Genomic DNA, 20,134 nt, shown 5'->3' with positions numbered 1-20,134 from the left:
CATAAAATGGGTATAATAGTACCTGCTCATAATACTTGAGGAGATCGGGGCACTAAGCAACCAGCAGCACCTGGCTCAGTGCTGCCTGCAACTCCCTAAGTGGTAGCTATTGTTGTTGTTCATGGGTTTTGTTAGTTTAACAGACTAGTCCACCTGTTCAAATCTCTGCTCTTTGGTAGCTCATCCTGCCCTCTGTTCTAGGGAGCCTTAGTCTGTTTAGGCTGCCATAACAAAATAGCATAGACTTTGTGCTTATAAATAAGCATTTACTTATCACAGTTCTAAAGGCTGGAAGTTCAAGATCATGGCACTGGTAGATTTGGTGTGTGGTGAAAACCTGCTTCCTGGTTCACTGATGGTGGCTTTCTCTCTGCATCCTTGCATGGTGGCAGCTGGGGGAAGGACTTCTCTGAGGTCTCTTTTATAAGGGCACCAATCCGTCATGATAACTCTGCTATCATGACTTCATTGCCTCCCAAAGTTCCCACTGCCATAATCACCACCTTGGGGGTTAGGATTTCACATGTGAATTAGGGGGGAGGACGCAAACATTCAGACCATAGCAGGACCTGGGAGGGGGCTGATAACAGTGTAAAGAGAGGAGAGGACTGTACTCCCCAGGACCTAATCTGTCCTCTGTACCAGCCCATCTTTCTTCTGAGAAATTTCTGAGCACCTACTATGTTCCAGACATCTCACTGGAGACTTGGATTGACACACTCCTATTGCAAAAACATCATTGAGCACCTACTATGTGCCAGGGCCTGTACTAATGCTGGATACCCAGAGATGAACAATGAACAATGAGAGATTCCTTCCCTCAAGAAGCCCACAGTCTAACAAGGGAAACACATATGGACAGTGATAGAACATGGTAAGTGCTTCAATTCATTCCATTTCTTATTTTAAACAAGAGTCACCAAGCTCCTAGTATATATTAAACACTGTGCTGGGTGTTGTGGGGGTATTAACAGTTGGTAAAACAAGGCCTCTGCCCTTAAGGGACTCTGAGTCCATGAGGAAACTGAGAAAGTAACCAGCAAACATTCAAGAGGGTTTGAAATACCCAGATGGCCATATGCACAAGGCCTTGGGGCCCTGAGGAATTAGGTGTGAGGGATTATGGAAAACTTCCTGGTGGGGGTGACTCTTTTACTGAGGCTCTGAGGGTGGGCAGAAGTTGGGGAATCCTTCCAGAGATTTCTGGGAGACTTCCAGGGCTCTTGCCACTGACAAAAGCACCTTGGCTGTCTTGAAGGAGCACTGAAGGGCAGGGCTGAGGAGACATTTCTTAGAGAGGGGGCTGCCTGAGCTAGGTCCTGAAGCATGAGTAGGGGCTTAGGTGGCTGAGGTAAGGGAGGACACTCATACAGAAGGAATTGCACATGCAAAGGCAGAAGGCTGCAGGGAGTCACTTGCAAGAAATCCAGTTGGGAGGTAAGCTGGGGGCAGCCCTAAGAAGGCTTCTTAGATACTAAGAGTTTTAAGAACCTGGTCCTAGGTGATAGGGACCCAACGATGGACTCAGGGTCAAGGTCAGATAAGGGTTATGAGAAAGCTAATCCTCTGGAGATGGGATAAGGAGGAAGGGAAAGATGTCAACTTGTTAGGAAGGAAGGAAGGAAGGAAGGAAGGAAGAAAGAAAAAGAAAAAAGAAAAGAAAGAGAGAAAAGAAAGGAAAAGAGAAAAGAAAGGAAAAGAAAAGAAAGAGGAAGGAAGGAGGAAAGAAAGGAAGGAAGGAAGGGATGGAAGGAAGGAAGAGATAAGTGAATGAATGAATCAGACCTTGGACTCACCTTGACACTTACTTAAAAGTTCAGAGCACAAATCTTCCCAAATGTCCAACAAACAGCCTCCCAGCAGTTGCAGGGCCCTTCCACAGAAGAACCGGGGCACGGTGCCCAGTAGCATCCATCATACCCAGAGACAGAACCAGCAAGGTCTGTGTACACCCAGTCTTCACTCGGTTGGCTGTGCTGCAGTAGAATGCTGGCTCTCGGATCCCCAGTCTAGTAAGAAGGAGGCAGTTATAACCCAGGGAGCCACAGCAGGACATGCGGCGATGAGAGGTAGCATCAGGGAAACCTCAGAGGCTTTGGACCTCTGGGAAAGGTCAGCAGTCTGCCACTCAAATGACTCTGGGCTCAGGGGGACACCTCCATCCCCGGAGACTTCCCTGTGCCCAATGACTTCAGCTGGGCTCTCCCAGAAGCAGACCCCAAGATAAAGACACGTTTATTTTTATCTGAGAGGTGTCCCCAGGCAGCGCTAGTGCCCTACTGTGGGAACGAAGGGCAGGCCAGGGAAGGCAGCTGTGGATGGCAGGGCCTCCCCTGCATGGGGAACCCTGAGAGCCTGGTACACTCCTCTGAGGTGTCCCAACCGAGGGAGAGGAGCTGGGGTAGCTATCCATCCACCTCTGTCCATCCAGAGCTGCTTGAGAGCTGTTCCTAGGGGCTCCTAGTCTCAAAGTCTCCTAGTCACAAAGGCACCTGCTTACCACAGCAGTGCTGGTCACCCTTGTAACTGTAAGAGAAATGGCTCCAATAATTGTTGAATGTCTCTCTCCTGCACAGAGTAGAATCTTCCTGAGGGTAGAGGCAGCATCGCCACTTTCTCCCTGGGACCGAATTCAGTGTCTGGCACATAACAAGGTGTTCAAGATTATTAAGTATCTATTGAATAAATGTGATTTGGAGTCTGAGAAATTCATGGCACATGCCCACTTCTGTCTGAAAACCTTCTCTAGCCTCCTCCTCTCCCCACCCTGGTACAGCAGAGCCGACAAGTTGTTTCCCTGCATCTGTATCGACATCTGTATCATCTATGTCTATAATCTATATCTAATTTTGCCTTCTTTTAGAGCAATATAAACCCCAATATTTAACCTTGCCAGTGACTGCCTGGCAAGGTTAAATATATTTAACCTTTATTTAAAAATAAAGAGAGCTTTTCCCAGGCCCCTGTACAGCTAGGACTGCCCATGCATCTAAATTCTGACCAGTGGGGGTGCCTGGGTGGCTCAGTTGGTTAAGCATCTGCCTTTGGCTCAGGCCATGATCCCAGGGTCCTGGCATCGAGCCGTGCGAGGGGCTCTCAGCTTAATGGGGAGTCTGCTTCTCCCTCTGCTCCCCCCCATGCTCTCTATCTCAAATAAATAAATTAAATTTTAAAAAAAAATTTAAAAATGGGTGCGGACCAATGGGTGCAGAATTGACAATTGCCACTTTCAGGATGAGCCCTTACCCATGGATGCGTACCCCTCCTACTCCCCTTTCTCCTTCGGGCTGGCTGGAATTTGGATATCCTGGTGGGAGCTGGAGCAACCCCCTTGGATCTTTTAGTGGAAGACTTGGGCCATGAGACTGGTGGAAGCTAGAAGAACAGGGGGAACCCTAATGATCAGGGAGCCACTGCTCCAGCCCTAGGGTGAACCTCTGGTCTTGTACATGAGAGCCCTTGGTTACACCATTGCTATTTGGGGTTTTCTGTCGAGTGTAGCTGAACAGGCTCGTAATCCTAAGTGGGACCCCGGAAGGAGACTGTAGACTGCTTCTGGGCAGGGGAGGGAAGACATGACTCCCAGGTAGTGGAAGTAGAGCTTGCTGGAGTGGATGATCCCTCTGGCGGAAAGGAAGCCCCTGGCTCCTCCCACTGGCTGTCTCCGCCCCCCTCCCCCTTCTCTACCCCCATTTCCGCCAACTTCCCTCAGGGCTTCCAGAAGTTCTTTCTCCCAGAACAGCAGTTACTCTCACAGACTCTCTTTCCCTTCGGGATGCTCCAGACATCCCCCGCTATGGTGAGTCCAGGACTGCGTGCTGCTGCCACCCCCCTTCCCAACAGTGACATCAAAGTTCCTCTGGGGCTGGGGCAATCCCCTCTTCCCACCCCTACTCCTTAAGGGCATCAGGGAAGTAAAGTCTACACAGTTTTCTGCAGCCTGGCTGTAAGAAGGGAATCTGAGGGTAGCCTGTGCACCACCCGCCGCCCCCCAAACCCTGCTCACATTGTGTTTGGAGGATGAGAAGTGGATCTAAAGGCAGGTAAAATACAGAGTCCCTACAAAGCGGGTGACAAAGATACAGGAGGCACAGGGAACAGCCATGGGCCCACGTTGGCCCAGGGACACATGGTTCTAAGAGCCTAGTGATTCAGAACAAGGGCCGTGGGGGCTGCAGGAGTGGGAGGAAAACTCTAGACCCTCCACTAAGGGCTCCACCGATCCATTTGTCCTGGTCTCTCTGCTCTTCTCCCAACCTTAGTTCTCCCGGGGCGACCCTCCAGATCGAGCTCGGGAATGAGGAGAGGTCTTGGGGCGGGGTAACCCCGCACGGCGGCTCTTTCTTATACTAGTCACCAACAGCTCTTGGGGTTACACGAAAGTAACCGGAAACGGGAGGGGTCTTACGGGTAGTGTGACCTTGAACAAGTCCCAAGCGCTGGTCCAGCCTCAGTTTCTTCTGGGGTAGCCTGAATGGGGGGGGGGGGGGCGGGTCTGGCTTTCCTTAGCCAGAGCAACTTGGGGGAACCTGGGGGAGACTGGGGGGCGGGGGTTGGGGGGACGAGGGCACCCGCGGCGCTGGGTGCTGGTGGCAGGCTCCTGCGCTTCTCAGCCCGACCGGTCCTCGCCCGGAGCGCAGCGCCGGGTGCCCGCGGCCGGGGTCCGACAGGTGAGAGGTGGAGGAGGCCCCCGGCGGCGGGGGCGGAAAACGCGGGACCCGGCCAGGCCCTCCCGCGGGCGGGGCGGCCCCGCGTCGGCTCCTCCCCCGGCGCCGCCGGCCGCCCGGGATCAGTCGCCGCGCGCGGTTCCGCAGGTGGCAGCGATGGCCCGGTCCTGAGCGCCCCGCCATGGCTCGCGCCCCCAGCCCGCTCTGCCTGGCGCTGCTGCTGCTCGGGGCGGTGGGCAGGGTCGGCCCCCGCCCCCAGGTGAGACCCGTGGCCCCCGGGGGTAGGGGGAGAAGGCGGGGGGCCCTGAGGGCTGCGGGCGCCGGGTCCCGGCAGGGGTGGCCGGGACTTGAGCGAAACTCCGCGACCGCGGGCGGAGGGAACCGAAGCCCTGGGGGGCGGAGTAGGCACTGGAGAGTTGGGCGCCCTGAGCCGGGGGCTTGGACGGCGGCTGGAGGTGGAGGCTCGGACGGCGGCCGCGCCCCCTCCCTCGCCGCCCCTGCCCCGCACCCCCAACCAGGCCACCAGCTGCCCCGCAGCCGCCTTGCGTTGACTTCTGCGCCGCATCTCCCCAGACCACTTTCCCAACTCATGCTCCTCGCAGACTCGTGCCCGCGGCCCTGGCACGGCCCCGGCTCGCCCCCCTTCCCTGACCTCACCTCTCCCACCACGTCCCTGAGCCCTCCCCGCAGTGCCTGCCCCTAGCCCACCCCTCTCGCTCATCAAAGACCCCAAAAGGCTCCGGGAAGACGGAGAGGGCCAGGGTGTGGACACCCAGCTCCATTACCCCCTCACCAGCCCCCCAGCTCAGCCTTTGACTCATAGCCCTAGGGACCCTGCGGTGGCAGCTGGTTGTCCTTTCTGACCTCCCAGATGGAACTTGAGTGCCCCCTCCCCCAGCCCCTGCGGCAAACACGTAAGGAGGCTCCCAGCGCCTCTGGGAGCAGCCAGGTCCCCCTTACACACTTGTGTGACCCCCCATTCTGACTAACCTGGTTGACAACATATACCAGAAGGCATACTGGGACACTCAGAGACACCTTGGTCCCTTGGATGCCACTGGGGAGCAGACCACAGATAGACCCCTGCAGCCCCTCTCTGTGGCTCTCATTGCCCTCCCTGCCTTTCCTATCTGCAGGCTCCTGGGCTGGGGGCTGTAGCCAGCCTGCTGGCAGTGTGGGGAGTTGTCCAAAGATGTGAGACGCTAGAGCAGAGAGGAGGTGCAGGCTTGGGTGGCCTGTCTGGTGTCAAGGGAAATATCTCTTCTTGCTGCCTCTGGTTCCTACCCCCAGACTTGAAGAACTGAGAGTTTTGGGGAGTGGAGCTGTACAGGCCTTGGAATTTGTCCCAGCATGGGTGGGGGACATGGTGAGGGGCCATTGCCTTGGTAAAGGCTGACTTGAGCCTGGCTGAGAATCCAGATGTGGACAGATGTGCCAGCCCATTTCAGCCCTCCAACCCCAAATTCTTTTCCGGACTAGTTCCTTCCCTCTACCTGTCCCCCAGCCCAGCTACTGACCCTAGCCACAGGAGACACCCCGGCTTCCCCAGCACTTTCCCACAGTCCCTCAGCCAGGCCTTGACTTCCCTGATGTACTTGGCATCTCTCAGGAGCCAGGACTGCAGACACATTAGCATGACGGCCTCTCGGGCTCATCTTTACTGCGAGTTGGGACTAGGACTGGATGGAGGTGGAAAGCCTTCCGGCCACCTCCCATCCTGCTCCAGGCAGGTTTGCAGACCTGGTTTGGACTGAGGGAAGAGGGCAGGTTCTGGAGGCTGCCTGTCTTCTCCCCAAAATTCCTTTCCCCAGAGGAATCTGGTTCCTTGAACCTGCCCTTACTTCTGATCCCCTCACTCCTCAGCCCTGGGTCAGAGCAAAAGCCAACTATCCTGGAGCCCTAACAGGCCTGGGAGGGCAGAGCAGGACAGGAGGAGCTAGGCTCTGAGCAAGGAGATGGAACTTTCCAGGGCTGTTCTTGTTGCGAGGGTGGAGGGGGTGCGGAGGGACTGAGCCTCCCTGGCCACCACAGAGATCTGAGCAAAGGGGCTTTGAGGTTAGACTGCAGTCCTGTGACACAACCTTATGCCCATGTAGAGCACTCTAGAAATGGGTGAATTTTGCTTTCTGTTTTCTGTTCCTGAGGTCAGCAAGACTAGGGGTATGCAGACACAGAGAGAAAAATGGGTGAGAGGCTGGGCTGGTGCCTCAAACCTGCTTCCTGGAAGGAAGAACACAGAGTAAGCTGTCCACTGTCAGATATGGCTAGGCTGGAAGTGGCTTCTTTGCAGGCAGGTGGATGGCCAAATTGACCTCTAAAGAAGGGGGCCTAGGCCACTCCTTCACTGTTGCTGAAAGGACACACCCTTCCCCTATTCCTTACCTCCCTAGGACCCCTGTGAGGGAGCTGGTCTATGAGGAGACAGGCAAGCCTCTGAGACCCAAAATGAGAACCAGCCAAACCTGGGTTCAAATCTCAGGTCTGCTCTTAGCTGGTGATCTTGGTTAGGACAATGACCATCCCGAACCTCAGTGTCCTTCCTTGTCTGTAAGCAGGAATCACAACCTCTACCTCAAAAAGTTATGGAGAGGACTGAGCTACTGGAACCCTGAAATGGCAGCTTTAGGCACATGGGGGAGCTGACCCATTTGTCCTCCAGAATCCGGAAGCCTTCTTCAGGGCAGCCTAGGGCTTGGAGAGAGGCTGTGGGAGGCCTGAGCCTCCGCATTCTAGTGAAGGGTGGAGGGAGTCCGGGGTGCACAGCGGTCAGCATGGACTTTGTTCTGAGCTGGGCTCCCTCCCGGACACGGATCCCAGGTGGGAGCTGGGACAGGAGCCACCAAGAAACCACATCCTGCCCTCCAATTCCTTGTTCTGAGGAAAAACAGGCCCTTCCTTAGCTGCAGCCTGGCCCTAGGCAGATTCCTCTGGGTGTGTGTGTGAGAGTGTGTGTGTGTGTGATAGAGAGACACAGAAATACAGAGATAGAGACAGGTAGAGAGACATGGAAAGTGAGAGACCAGGGGGAGGAGGGTGTAGGTTTTATGAGCCCCTGTTTCTGTGTGTATGTGCGTGTGATCCTGTGTGTGGCAGTCTGCTGGTGTGCGAGTAACATGTGTGAAACATCTCAGCGTGTAATTGTGTGTTCAACAGTGTATATGTGCTTGCAACCCCACGTGTGATACCGTGTCTATGGGAAGGTCTATATGTGTGTGTGTGAGAGACAGATTTTTGTGTAAATGGGTGTTTGCCGGGATGTGCCAGCATGTGGGTGAGAGAGAGTGTGCTTATGACAGAATGTGTGTTTCTCTGTGTACGTGTGTGTGACTGCGTGGGTCGAGTATATGTCAGTCAAGAAGGTGGTGTGTGTGTATGCGCACGCGTGTGTTGGGGGCAGTGGCTCAGCATGTGAGTGGGTACCTGACAACCTGTGTGTGTGTTTGTGTGGAGGGGGGAGACTGTCATGTAAGCATGTGCTTAACGGTGTGCATGATAATGTGTGTGACAGTATATCTGTGTGAGGGTTCCCGAGCATATGACACTGCGGGTCAGTTTTCTTTTCCCTGCCCTCTGCTCATGTATCTGGAGCCCTTAAGAAAAAAAATAATGAGGTCAAGGAGCCACGGGTTGGCAGCCCCCACCCTTCCTGGGCACAGGGGCCAGGGTGAAGGTTTGGGCAATGGGAGGTGGACAGAGAGGAAGGAGGCTGGGGATGTGGGGCGGGACTGCTGGGAAAGGTAGGGGCCGCATCATTTGGGAGGTCCCAGAGGTGTCTTGTGGATCTCTCTTTCTCCTTTGGGGTTCTCTCCCATTTTTCCTACCTCAGTGGTCCAGAGAGGCCAAGGTCTTGTTCCTCCTTCCCTCAATCAAAAAGGTTCCCAGAAAAGGAAGGAACTTAATTTACACTGAGAAACAAAACTGGAGGAGGAATTTTTTTAGGTTGGCACCCAGTCTTGGAGACCGAGTGCCTTCCTGGGGAGAAGGGAAGACTCTGTCACCTTGAGAGCATCCACTCCATCTTCATCCTTCCCTGACTGCCTTTCCTTCTATCGCTGCCCACCATTACAGGGCTGGAGAATTAAAAAAGATATTCACTCACTTTATGTTGCTGGATCTCCATTTACAGTAACTCTTTGGGAAGAGCAATATGCCCATTTTATAGATGAGAAAACTGAGGCCCCAAAGGATTAAAGTGAATCCTGTCAATCCCACATTAACAGTTAGAACTGGGATTTTAAACCCAGGACTTGTGGCTCTCTGTCCAGTGCTCTCTCCAGCACGCCACTCTCTCCTGGCATCCTCTTTCTCACCTCCTGCTTCCTCCAGAAACTCCTGAATCTGAGAGATGCCCCTCCTTATTATAACCTCCACTGGGCATTGTCTCCATTTTATCCCCTCATCCCCTTCAGAGAGATCTCACAAAGCCTGGCAAGTGCGGATTCTAAAACCTTCCAAGCTGCCCTCATCCGGCCCCATAGCCCTCACCGCTGCCCTCTTCTCTGGGCCATCCCTGCTGTCTCCACGACCGTATCCTTCCCATCAGCAGCACCCGCAGTTCCGCCTCATCAGTCTTGGAGCGGGGACTTGTGTCAGAGGAGGGTGAAATGGGGCTGGGGGCTGCGGGACAGGGCCTGCCGCTTCTCACGGTTCCCTGCCCACGGACGTCGGGTCCTGAGCCTCCCCACATGGGTTTGCGGCTGGAAGCTGCCACACACTAAGCAGAATGACTGGTCCTTAGCAGGAAAATGTGTTCATTTTCTCCTGGGAGATTGCTGATCCTGGAAGTGAGGGAGGGGTAGCGCCCAGACTCCCCAGGAGGCCAGCCTGCCCTGTCCACTCTGTCTTTCCCTTCTCTTGTAAACAGCAGAAGTCCAGCCCAGAGGAGGGCTGCATTGGCTGTACATTTTCCATGGGCCAGGGGCCCTTCTAAGCATTAACTCACTTTTAATTCTCACAACAATCCTGGGGGCGGGGGATAAGTAGGGACTACTATTATTCCCATTTTGCACACATGTAAGCTGAGGCTAGAAGTTAAAACTCTTGCACAGGGTAACAAACTTAATCTGTGGGGAAGTCAGGGGTGGGCCTGGATCTGAGCCCAAAGCCAGGGCTGTTCACCCTCCACGGTCTTACTGGGTTCACCTGAGCACTTGGGCCCTGCTTACTGCTGGTCACCGGCCTTATCCCAGACCAGAGTCTCATATCTACCCCAGTCCTGGCCCCTGCTCTCTCCCTGGCCCAGAAATTTCTTTGGAACACCAGTCCAAGGCCTTTCTCTACTGACAGGAACTGTCCCCACTTCTGCATTTTGGTACCTGCTGGGCCGTCCTGCTGAAATGCCCATCCTCCAAACTTGCTAGCCCAGTGTCTTCCTCAGCTCACAGTCCCCAGAGTCCCCTAGAACTGAGTCTACACTGAACCTGGCCCCAAACACCCCCTGAGCGCTTTCACCCCTGCTTTCTCTGTGATGTCCTGCTAAGCCCTTGACCTGACCCACACCCAAGTAGCCTGAGGTCTGTTTCAGGCTAGGGCTCTCCCTTTCCTCTATGTGTTCCCCATCTCCCTCATCCTCCCAGAGCCTGGCACAATATGACTTCCATAAACACCAGATGGGGGAGAGGCCAGAGGTCCTGGTAGTTTGTGCTATATGTGCAGTGGGGGGAGGGAGAGGGAGGGAAAAGTACAGTGAGGAGTTTGTGGAGACCCTGGGCTCATGTGGGAAGAAGACAGAGGACCCAGATTGTCAGGCAGCTCTCTCTCTCAGGGGAGAGATATTCCCTGCCCTCAGGGAGCCCCAGTCTGAGGGGGAACACAGCCCAGCCCTCAGGGAGCCCCAGTCTGAGGGTGGAGACCCAGTCCTGCCCTTGGGGAGCCCGAGTCTGAGGGAAGACACAGCCCTACCTCAGAAGGCCCCAGTGTGAGGTGGGGGAGATACAGTCTTGCCCTCAGGGAATCTTAGTCTGAAGATAGTTTTATATCAGAAACTCTGCTCAGAGCAGGTGACAGGGCTCCCTCTGTCTTGAAACGCCCTGGAGTGTTTGTGACCAGGTTTGCCATCATGGTGCTGTCCTTAGCCTTTAACCTCATTCCTATCCATACCCTGAGACTTCTGGTTTCCATCAGCTTCCTTTTCCCCACTCCCTGCCCTAGACACACCTGCCCCATTTCCCAGCTCTGACCGTGACCTTGTTTCCTTCCTGCTTTCCTTCTAGAAAGGGAGATCAAGGAGAATTTCTTCCCAGTCTTTCTGCCCTTTTACCACCAGCTGCTGTGTTGGGGGTCCAGGGGTGGGGATAGAAGGAAAAGGGGTGGAGAGTGGGGTTGATCCACCAGGACTGGCTGTAGTGAAAATTCTACTGACCTTTCTGTTGTAGCTAAAAATCAAGACACTGCCTTCACTACTGTTGTGTTTTATTCCTTGTTCTTTTATTTGTTTTTTAAAATAAATCACTTGACCTTTGCCCTCAGAAGAGTTCCTTCAGGTGACACTACTTGTAGCCTCAGCACACTAACTCCTAGAACATGGCTGGGGCTCTAGCAAGCCTGGTCCCCTTCCAGAAGCTTCCACTGTGGGCAGGGATGAGCACAGGACAACCTGTGTCTTTATGGGAGGTGTCCTATAAACCAGGACTCAGCTTAAACCAGGGCAAGATTACCCAAAACCAGATCTAGCATGTGTTTAGGGCACCACCACCAAGTCAAGGGTACAAGCTTCTAAAAAGTAGTTATTTTGATTTCAGCACACGTGTATATTTTTGTGATTTCAAAAAGCGAAATTTTGTTTTCAATTATGTATGAACCTTAAATTTTGTGCAAGGGGCTCCCTGGTCATTTCAGCATCGGCAGCCTCCAAATGAGGAGTATTTAGAATCTTAAGCCTGTTCAGGAAAAAAATACAAAGAAAAAAGGAACACCGTCCCTGGACCTATCTTAAAGAAGTGAACAAAAATTTCTTTTTTTTCTCAGAAGGGTCATTTCTCACGTGGGTGGGTCTGCTTGGGTCTCTGTGCTAAAAAGCCTGTTGTGTCTACCTTACCTAAAACTTGAGGTTCATGTCCCCCTTCCTCACAGATAGGGGGACCCATCCCATTGCAAGCCTGAGCTCCTTTTTCTGGTACTTTTCTGACCCCATGTCCTCAGGATTTCTTCAGGTGGGGAAGCTGAGCTGAATATTTGATCTCTATTGTTACATTAGAAAGGGACAATGCGGGGCTGGTGGGGGGGAGGTCCTGTTGGCCTCCCAGATAATGACTGTGTATTTCAGGAGAGATGCTAATGTTGTAGCCTTACCAAGCTCTGCTCCTTGGGGGACTATGTGGCTTCAACTGAGCTCCTCTCCCACTCTGGGCCAGCATGTCCCCTACTGGAATGATTGAAAGTGCAGGAACCTTGGGGGCAGGCTGACTGGGCACTGGGAAAGGAGTCTACAGCAATCATGAAGTCTTGGGCCCTCAGGAACTCTGCCTTCTTGGTGAGGTCAGAGCAGACCATGAATGGACGCCCTCTCCTCCCCCGTCACCCACTCACTCCCCAAAAGCATCATTTCAGTGGATATTTGCTGGCTGCTTCCTACACATCAAGGTATGCGCTTGTCTATCGGGAGGGATTAAAGATGTAAAAATATCCACCTGGAGCCCCCCTGTGGTAGGACTTGCTCTGTCCCTCTCTTGGACATAGCCAGTGCCTGAGGGAGTTTGGGGCTCTAAGGTACCCTGGAGATGATGAAACCAAGTGTAGGGAACAGGGGTAAGAGAGAGTGGCTGGACCCAAAGGGCCTCCATTTCTCCCCTCCCCGCACAGGGTGCCACTGTGTCCCTCTCGGAGACAGTGCAGAAATGGCGAGAATACCGACACCAGTGCCAGAGATTCCTGACTGAGGCTCCCACCCCAGCCACAGGTGAGTCCAGGTGGGATTTCCTGGAGACTTTGAAGCCCTACTCCCCAAGTCATGGCCGGGCATCGTTTGCCTCTCTAGGATGCCACATCCGCCCTAGGCCTTGGGGTGCCATCTTATTCCTCCTTATTTCGGGAGCAGAGACCTGGCCTTTCCGTTCTTGGCCTTCCTTCACACTTCCTGGCCTGTGCAGGGACTGAAAGCCCAACGAACATATTTAAAGGAAGCATTGTTTCAGGGGAGTTTGTGGGGTGGTCTAAAGGGCAGAGGATTAGAGCCAGATAGGCCTAGGTTCAAATCCTGGCCCTGCGATCATAGGGCTGTGACCACAGGCAGGTTATTCTAGCCCCATGAGCTACCGTTTCCCGCCTTGCCTGAGACGGAGACTTTAAGAGCACTTACGTACCATGCACAGGGATGGCACAGGGATCCAGGTGACATAACACTGTTGGTCCCCAAAAGGCCCTGTGGGCTCAGAATCAACCCCATTTCACAGATGAGAAACTAGACAGTAAGTAACTTGCTCCAAGTTCCACGGCTGCTCAGGGCCCAAGTCCCCTTGCACAGCACCTGCTAGGTGGGAAGAGTGCTGGGCACACAGTGAGTGCCCGAAGGGCTTAGAAGGGCACAGGTTGGGGCCCATCAGCCTCCACGGCGGGGAGTGGGGAGGAGTGCCACTAGCAGGCCAGGCAGGAACTCAGAGACTCTCTCTTCTGTCCCCAGGTCTGTTCTGCAATCGGACCTTTGATGAGTATGCCTGCTGGCCAGACGGGCTGCCAGGCTCGTTCGTGAATGTCAGCTGCCCCTGGTACCTGCCCTGGGCCAGCAGTGGTGAGTCCTCTCTCCCAGGTGGAGTTGGAGCACTGCTGCCTTTCTGCCCGACTCAGTGCTCAGGACTCAGGACTCAGAAGATGTTTAGGCCTCCTGATGGGTGTCTCTCTGCCTGTCTTTCCCTGGGAGGGGGTCGTGGGGAGCCTCACGTATAGCCTAAGCTAGGGCCTGTGCTGGTGCAGGAGGAGGGGGGAGAGTGTGGGGTTTGACTTAAGAGAGACATGTAAGCCCCCTCCATCCAGTAGTCAGGAAAGGAGCTGGGTGGGAACAGATCCTAGGGTTGGGGAGTGTGTGTGTGTGTGTGTGTGTGTGTGTAGGTATGTGTGTTTGCAGGTGCCATCTACCTCATCGTGGTGCTTGGCCACCTCCTGACTCCTCAGTAGTTCACTGGTCAGATGAATACAGATGAGATGAGAGCTTAGGGCAGTGGCGATGTTGTCCCTCCTCTGACCCCCCACCCCCACCGCCAGTGGGCTTCCCTCCCTAGCTCACTCCTGCCTGCAAGGGATACCCTGCCCTGGGAGAGGTATGTCATTGGAATGTAGGGACCTACAGAGGCTGCAGGGGGTGCTCTGACTGGAGGGGTAGCCAGTGCACCCCCACTGCCACCCACCAGTCCTGGGCACCAGAGAGGTTAACAGGGGACTAGCACCCTTGCCTCAAGAAGCTCATAGTCTCAGTAAAGTAGAAAAGTCAGTCTCATAATAGCCAATACTTACTGACTACCTACGCTGTGCCAAGTCTGGTATCTGGTATCTGGTACCTGGTATCTGGTATCTGGTACCTCATGGTTATGCTTGTTGTACAGATGAGGCAATTGAGGCCCCAGAAAGGGGAAACTACTTGCTTCAGATGATGTAAATGGTAGACCCACCGTTTGAACCCAGACTATGCTCTTAACCACTGTGTCTCGAAGGGGCCTTCAAGCAGAAGCCAGCCCAGAAGCAAGTGAGCGAATGAGGTCATACTGTCGGAATCCAGTGGTCTTCCTGGAAGAGGTGGCCCCTTGGTGGAACATCAGGGCCCCTGGTGAGGCCTGGCAGTAGACGTCCCCTCAGAACGAAGGACCGATGAAGCCCAGAGAGGGGTGTTGAGGAGGCTCTTTCCTTCTCAGTCTTCCCAATACACCCACCTCCCCCCAAGGTGTGCAAGGAGAGCCAGGACTTAGAGAGAGGCACCCACCTGGTAAGATGCAGAGTAGACCAGTGGCCCTCCCATAGCACTTCTGTGGCCTGTTGTAAGCACTTTATATCCCTACACTCACTTACTCCTCCCATGAGCAAGGACTCTGATTATGCTCTCATTTTACAGAGGGGGGAAACTGAGGCACAGAGATGCCAAGTGCCTTTTCCAAGCTCACAAGCTAGGGAGTAGCAGACCCAGGAATCCATTCCAGAATCTGGTTTGGAATTGGTGGAATTTCTTTCTTTCTTTCTTTCTTTTTTTATTTATTTATTTGACAGAGATCACAGAGAGAGAGGAAGAAGCAGGCTCCCTGATGAGCAGAGAGCCTGATGCGGGGCTCCATCCCAGGACTCTGGGATCATGACCTGAGCCGAAGGCAGAGGCTTAACCCACTGAGCCACCCAGGCGCCCCTGCAATTGGTGGAATTTCTACACCAGGCTCCCTTGAGTGTGCACACACTTGTGTGTGTGCATATGTGTATGTTCTTGTGTGTGTGGCTCTGGGCATGAAGACAGGTGAGTGGCCTGGGTCTGCTGGCTGGGCACACTCCAGGGAACGGCAGTGAGCTGCCTGCCCTCCCTACAAATAAAAGAGTTGAGTCCTGCAAACTAACAGTTCTTGTCAGTGCTCTGAGTGGCTCTGGGATCCTCAGCAGACGCCCGGACCTCTTTGTGCCTCAGCTCACTCACTTGGGAGATGGGATAAAGCCAGGTGATAACGGTACGGGGAGGATTGCAAGTTCTTGAAAAACGGCTGCTGTTGAGTTTTTCCACCCACCCTACTTATTTGCCCCACCTCCCCAAATCCACAGGCTTGCCCTGCCTCCCGGAGGTTTGGGACCGGCTGCTCGGCCAGCCTGGGCTGGGCCTCTAGACCCCAGGGAGCCAGGCCCCGGACAGGGCCCATCACTCAGCACTAAGCTGCCCCCAGCTCTGCTTGCCCCTTGCGGCTCCATCCATCACCTTTAATTTTATTTGAGCAGGAAATAGGTCCTGGTGGTGCCCGTTTATGAGTGAACACGGTTTTATTGCTTTCTCCATGAAGATACTGGCCGCTGCCCAGGCCCCCTGCCAGGCTCCACTCCCTCCCCTGACTCACCATGCTAATTCGCTCTGTTTTCTGATGCTCAGGATCACAGGCTCTGCCTTTCTCTCTCCTCTCCCTGAGTGAGGGACCTGCAGAGCCACCCACCGTGGGGTCCCACAGTACAGTTGCCATTCCGGCTTGTCCTGCTGGTCCCTTTGGCAGCGGCCGGCCCCAGAGACTTCCCTGACACCCACCAGGCCATGTGGAAGCAGTAAGGGGCCAGAGCTGGAGTTTCTTGGGCTGATCAAGGGAATGGCCTATGGAGAAACTTGACTCCGAACGACACAGTTAGGGGTGAAGAGAAGGACCGTGGGTCATGGCAGGGAACACACTCAGGTGAGAATCTGAAGAGAATTTAATGGAGGGGACATTTGCCAAGGTTGGGCAGGGTTAAGGGGCCACGAACATGTAAAGCACCAAGGACTGTAAGAGGAGGAAGTTTAAGCATTCCTAGACCTGAGTGGAGCCCGCATAGGGCCCTGGGGCCCCATGACAGCCGGAGGTGGTGGTGACGGAGAGCCTACCCAGCAGGGCTGTGGCCACAGAAAGGCCCTCCTACCTTTTACTTGTGCCTCCCACTGGGCAAACCTGTAGAGGGCAGGGAGCCCAAGCGATGCTGTCCACATAGGTCAGTCTTCTGGGGTGCACGGCAGGGCAGAGGGATATGTGACCCCAGAAAGAATTAAATTCAAGACAATGACCAGACACTCAGGTTAGGTCCATGTCAGGAGATGGGGGTGCCAGTGAGACCTCAGGGTGTGTGAGTGTGTGCATTGAGGAAAAGGGGGTGACTCCTCACCACAGGGCTGTAGAGGTCAGCTCAGCGGCTCAGGCAGTGGTGCTGAGGGAGGTCAGAGGCCCCTTTTTTACCTGGGGTATGGCATCAGGGAGGCTTCCAGAGAGAGGGGGCATCAGCGCTAGGTCTGAAAGAACAGAGAGATGGAGAAGGGGGAAGGAGGGCCCTCCGGGAGGGGAGAACAGCCGGGCGTCACCTTGGAGATGGAGCTGGGGCCAGGCCTTGGGCCTCAGAGCCACCTGACATCCAGGGATAGGACGCCAGCCAAACCCTTGACTTCTGAGCCCTCTCACTCAGCATTTGGGACCCCAGAGGGCAGAAGCAGATGACTCAAGGAAGGAACGTGTTCGGAGGAGATGCCTGGCATTAATAAGACTTTGTGAGCCAGAAGGCTCTAGTGGCTGCTGAGAGCCCGTTGCCGCCTGAGGGCTATCTAGCAGCCTCATTTACCCACAGACAGCCGATCCGCTGGTTACAAATCATTCCGGTCTCATTAGTGGCACCCCCTCCTGATCTGTACCTGTTTGTTAGTTTAGTTCTCATTATAGGAAAGTCATAAAAGGCTTTTAAGATGGCCTATAACTCACAATTCTCAGAAACTCTGACAGTTGCCTCCCTTGAGTCTTGTCAAGCCCAGGAGCTTTCTTGGCAGGCCGGCAGGCCAGTGTTGCCCCAGAGAGATCAGGGTGAGAGCGTGGCCCTGGAGGAGTGGTGGCTGACATGGTGTCCTGCCCCAGTCCCGGCCTCACTGAGGGAGTGCCTTCTGGAGAAACTGGGGTGGGGGCAGCCGCAGGGCTTTTACCGTGACCATGTCTTAAAGGCCTCCTACACACCAGGCACTTCTCATGCTTTATCTCCTAATCCTCACACCACATACCTGGGATGCCATTACGGTTCCCATTTTACAGATGAGGAAACTGAGGCCCAGCGAGGTCTGCCCGAGGTCCCACAGCTGGTTGAAGGCAGAGCTAGGATTTGAACTTGGGTCTGTGTAGTTCAGAACCTGAGCTTTTCTGTGCCATGACTGACACACTACACCTGTCCCCCAACCCAAGCTGATAGCTTTCAGTTCCAGCCCTGCCTTTGACCCTCATTCCACTACACTGGGGAGGGCCTGGGACTCCCCACCCCGAATCTGAGCCCTCCTGTCTGTCAGCCGGGGCCTAGTAGCCCTTGCGGGCCGCTGCTGTTGCCAGGGTGCAGGAGCTAATGGATTCATGAGCAGCTCTCCACAGCCCTGAGAGCCTGCATCCACGTGGAAGGGCGGCTGTTAGCTTGATTACAGACGCCGCTGCAGTTTCCGGGCGGGGAAGTGTTTAATTGGGGGTTTTATTTCCAGCACCAGGGTCTGACTTAATGAAATATCCCTGGGCCTCCTGGCATGTGGCCGGTGGCCTCCTGGTGTTGACAAGACCAGAGCCAAGCCCCTGGCTGTGATTTATCAGCCGCTCCTGGGCCAGATAAAGCTGAGCTGATAAGCAGGGCTGGGCACGGACCCACCCCACCTCCAGCCAAGATGGGCATCTGGGGACCAGAGGCCTGTCCAAGAATGAGTCCTGGCTTTTAATACTGGCCACTAATGAAGGCTAATTGACAGACACACTCTCATGGGCTCCCTGAGCTTCTCGGGGACGCAGTGATCCCTTGACACGGTGCCAGTCACACATCTGGGCGTGTACCACCTCCCCATCTTCCGAGCTGGCCTTGGACAGAAGGCCCAAGAATGGGGCACACTGCTGGGGATCCACACTGGCCGGAGAAACTGCTGGGTGGATGCTGGGAATGTTAGCAAACCGAAGCCCAGAAGAAGGGCAGACAAGAAATGGCACGTGGCCACGGTTGACTATTAGCAATGAGCTTGGCTGTGAACTTACGAACTCTGAATGTAGAGAGCTGGGGCTCTGGATCCTGACTCTGCTACTTCCTGGCTGGATGAACTTGGGCAAGTCACCTGGCCACTCAAAGGCTCAGTTTGTCCATCCATAAAATGGGACTTGCCACACCTACCTTGGAATGTGGTTGTGTTGTTCAAAGTTGTCAGGCATGCCGCAGGTCAGTGTGTAGCTTGTAGAGAGGCTGTATAAGGTGCATGTGGAGAGGGAAAGCAATTGTGGGTGCACCTGTGTTACCTGTGGTATTATTAGGGTGTTATTGGGGTCACCCTACTGTGGGCTGAGGACTGGGTACAGTGGTGGTTTTTGCCCCATTGCCGTATCCTCTCCCTTCCCCCTGGGCCCTCTGCCTCCTTTCTCCTCCCTTGCTGTCATGAGAATGGGTTGCCAGTGAGGGCTCTGACATCATTCTCACTCCCTATGGGGTAAGCCCAGATCCTCATCACTCCTCTGACGTTATCCCGCCACTGAAGACTGGCTTGGCCTCATCTCAGAAGATTCAAGCCCTGGTGAAGAATTCCAGACATCCATGCAGCGCATGAGAGAGGCACTGGGTCCTGAGAGGAACCCTCCCAGTTGCTAAAACCAGACCTTTCCCTGCCTTTATTTTGGCCTGATTTTGTTCATAAACGCACTTGAGAGCTATTGGGACTCCGCTCTTCTCACTGCTGGAAGTCCCGCCATTAGGTTGTCAGATTTTTGTTTCTCTTCCAGGTTAAGTCTCTTAGAATGCAGGTCCTTCTAGAAGCAATGATGCTGCAAGCTGATTTGCCCTACTGTATTTCCAGATACTTCTGTCTCTTCAAGAGGGCCCTGGTTCAGGGCTTGTTTATGAAAGAGAGTGGGAGAAAGGAGAAGAGTGAACAGGGAAGCAGCCGTGGGTGACTGGAGGTCGGTGGTAAGGAAGGACGAGGGTCTGACTGACAGCCCCTGCAGGCGTCTGACATACCAGGAGTGGACAGACTGACGGTTTGTGAACCGCAAGACAAACCCCTGGTCTAGATGGCTGCGTCCCTGCCGGGCCATTTCGGGGCAGGCCCTGGGGTTGGGGGGCTCCCATCATGCACACGTGTGAGCAAGTCTCTTCCCACACACAGTTCTCACTGCTGCCGCTCCACCTGGAAACTTCTGACCAGGGCCTGCTACACTTCTCCATTTTCCCTCCCTCCCTCCCTCCCTTGGCACCTTTATCTCAGAGCTGGTCCTTAAAATTTTTTAGTCCTTTAGAATTTTTAAATCTTTTAAATTTCATCCTGGCTCCAGTTTCCCTCATTGATCTCCCTGGGCTAACCTAACCCTGTTTTGACCCCGGTTTCCTAATCCTGGGGTCAGACTTCCATTTACCTCCAGAGAGGTAATGAGACATTTCCTTCCAGGCACAGGTAAGCCCCTCATTCCCTCTCATGACCCCGCAGTGATCCGGGGGCCAGAAGCCACCGACCTCCCTGGGTAGGGGGATGGTGGGGCATGGTAGACTTGATGTGAATGGGCATAGAGAACGTCTTATCCCCAGCTCTGCTGGGCCTGTGTTTGATCTCTCTTAGTTTGCATTTATGCCATAACTTTCTGAGGACTGTTTTTTCGGTGAGAGTCTTCATTCCCTGAAGCCAGAAACTGTGCTTCTTCCTTCAGGCTGGGAGCTCTCTGAGGACAGGGGCTGGAACTCTCCCTCCTTTCAGACTGGGAGGTCTCCAAGGACTGTTGCTATCCCCAACATCCCCATTGAAGGGAGGAGTTGGGTCTTCCCCCTTTGAGTGGAGTGTCCCCAAGGGCTGTGCCTCT

The 20,134-nt window shown here is 54.3% G+C and overlaps 1 protein-coding gene across 1 annotated transcript in view; it reads left to right on the top strand.

The window, feature by feature from the left end:
* Positions 1 to 4,825: 4,825 nt before the first annotated feature.
* Positions 4,826 to 20,134, top strand: part of GLP1R (glucagon like peptide 1 receptor) — a 31,916-nt gene continuing 16,607 nt past the window's right edge. The window contains exons 1-3 of the mRNA XM_032862546.1: positions 4,826 to 4,926; positions 12,468 to 12,564; positions 13,285 to 13,392. Of these exons, the coding sequence (XP_032718437.1) occupies positions 4,849 to 4,926; positions 12,468 to 12,564; positions 13,285 to 13,392 (283 nt within the window). The 5' untranslated portion in view covers positions 4,826 to 4,848. The remainder of the gene's footprint in view (positions 4,927 to 12,467; positions 12,565 to 13,284; positions 13,393 to 20,134) is intronic.

This window comes from Lontra canadensis, unplaced genomic scaffold (assembly GCF_010015895.1).
Source record: "Lontra canadensis isolate GAN:19392208 unplaced genomic scaffold, GSC_riverotter_1.0 scaffold23, whole genome shotgun sequence".
NCBI lineage: Eukaryota > Metazoa > Chordata > Mammalia > Carnivora > Mustelidae > Lontra > Lontra canadensis.
Note: the sequence above shows the minus strand (reverse complement) of the source record. Positions and strands in the feature narration are given on the sequence as shown.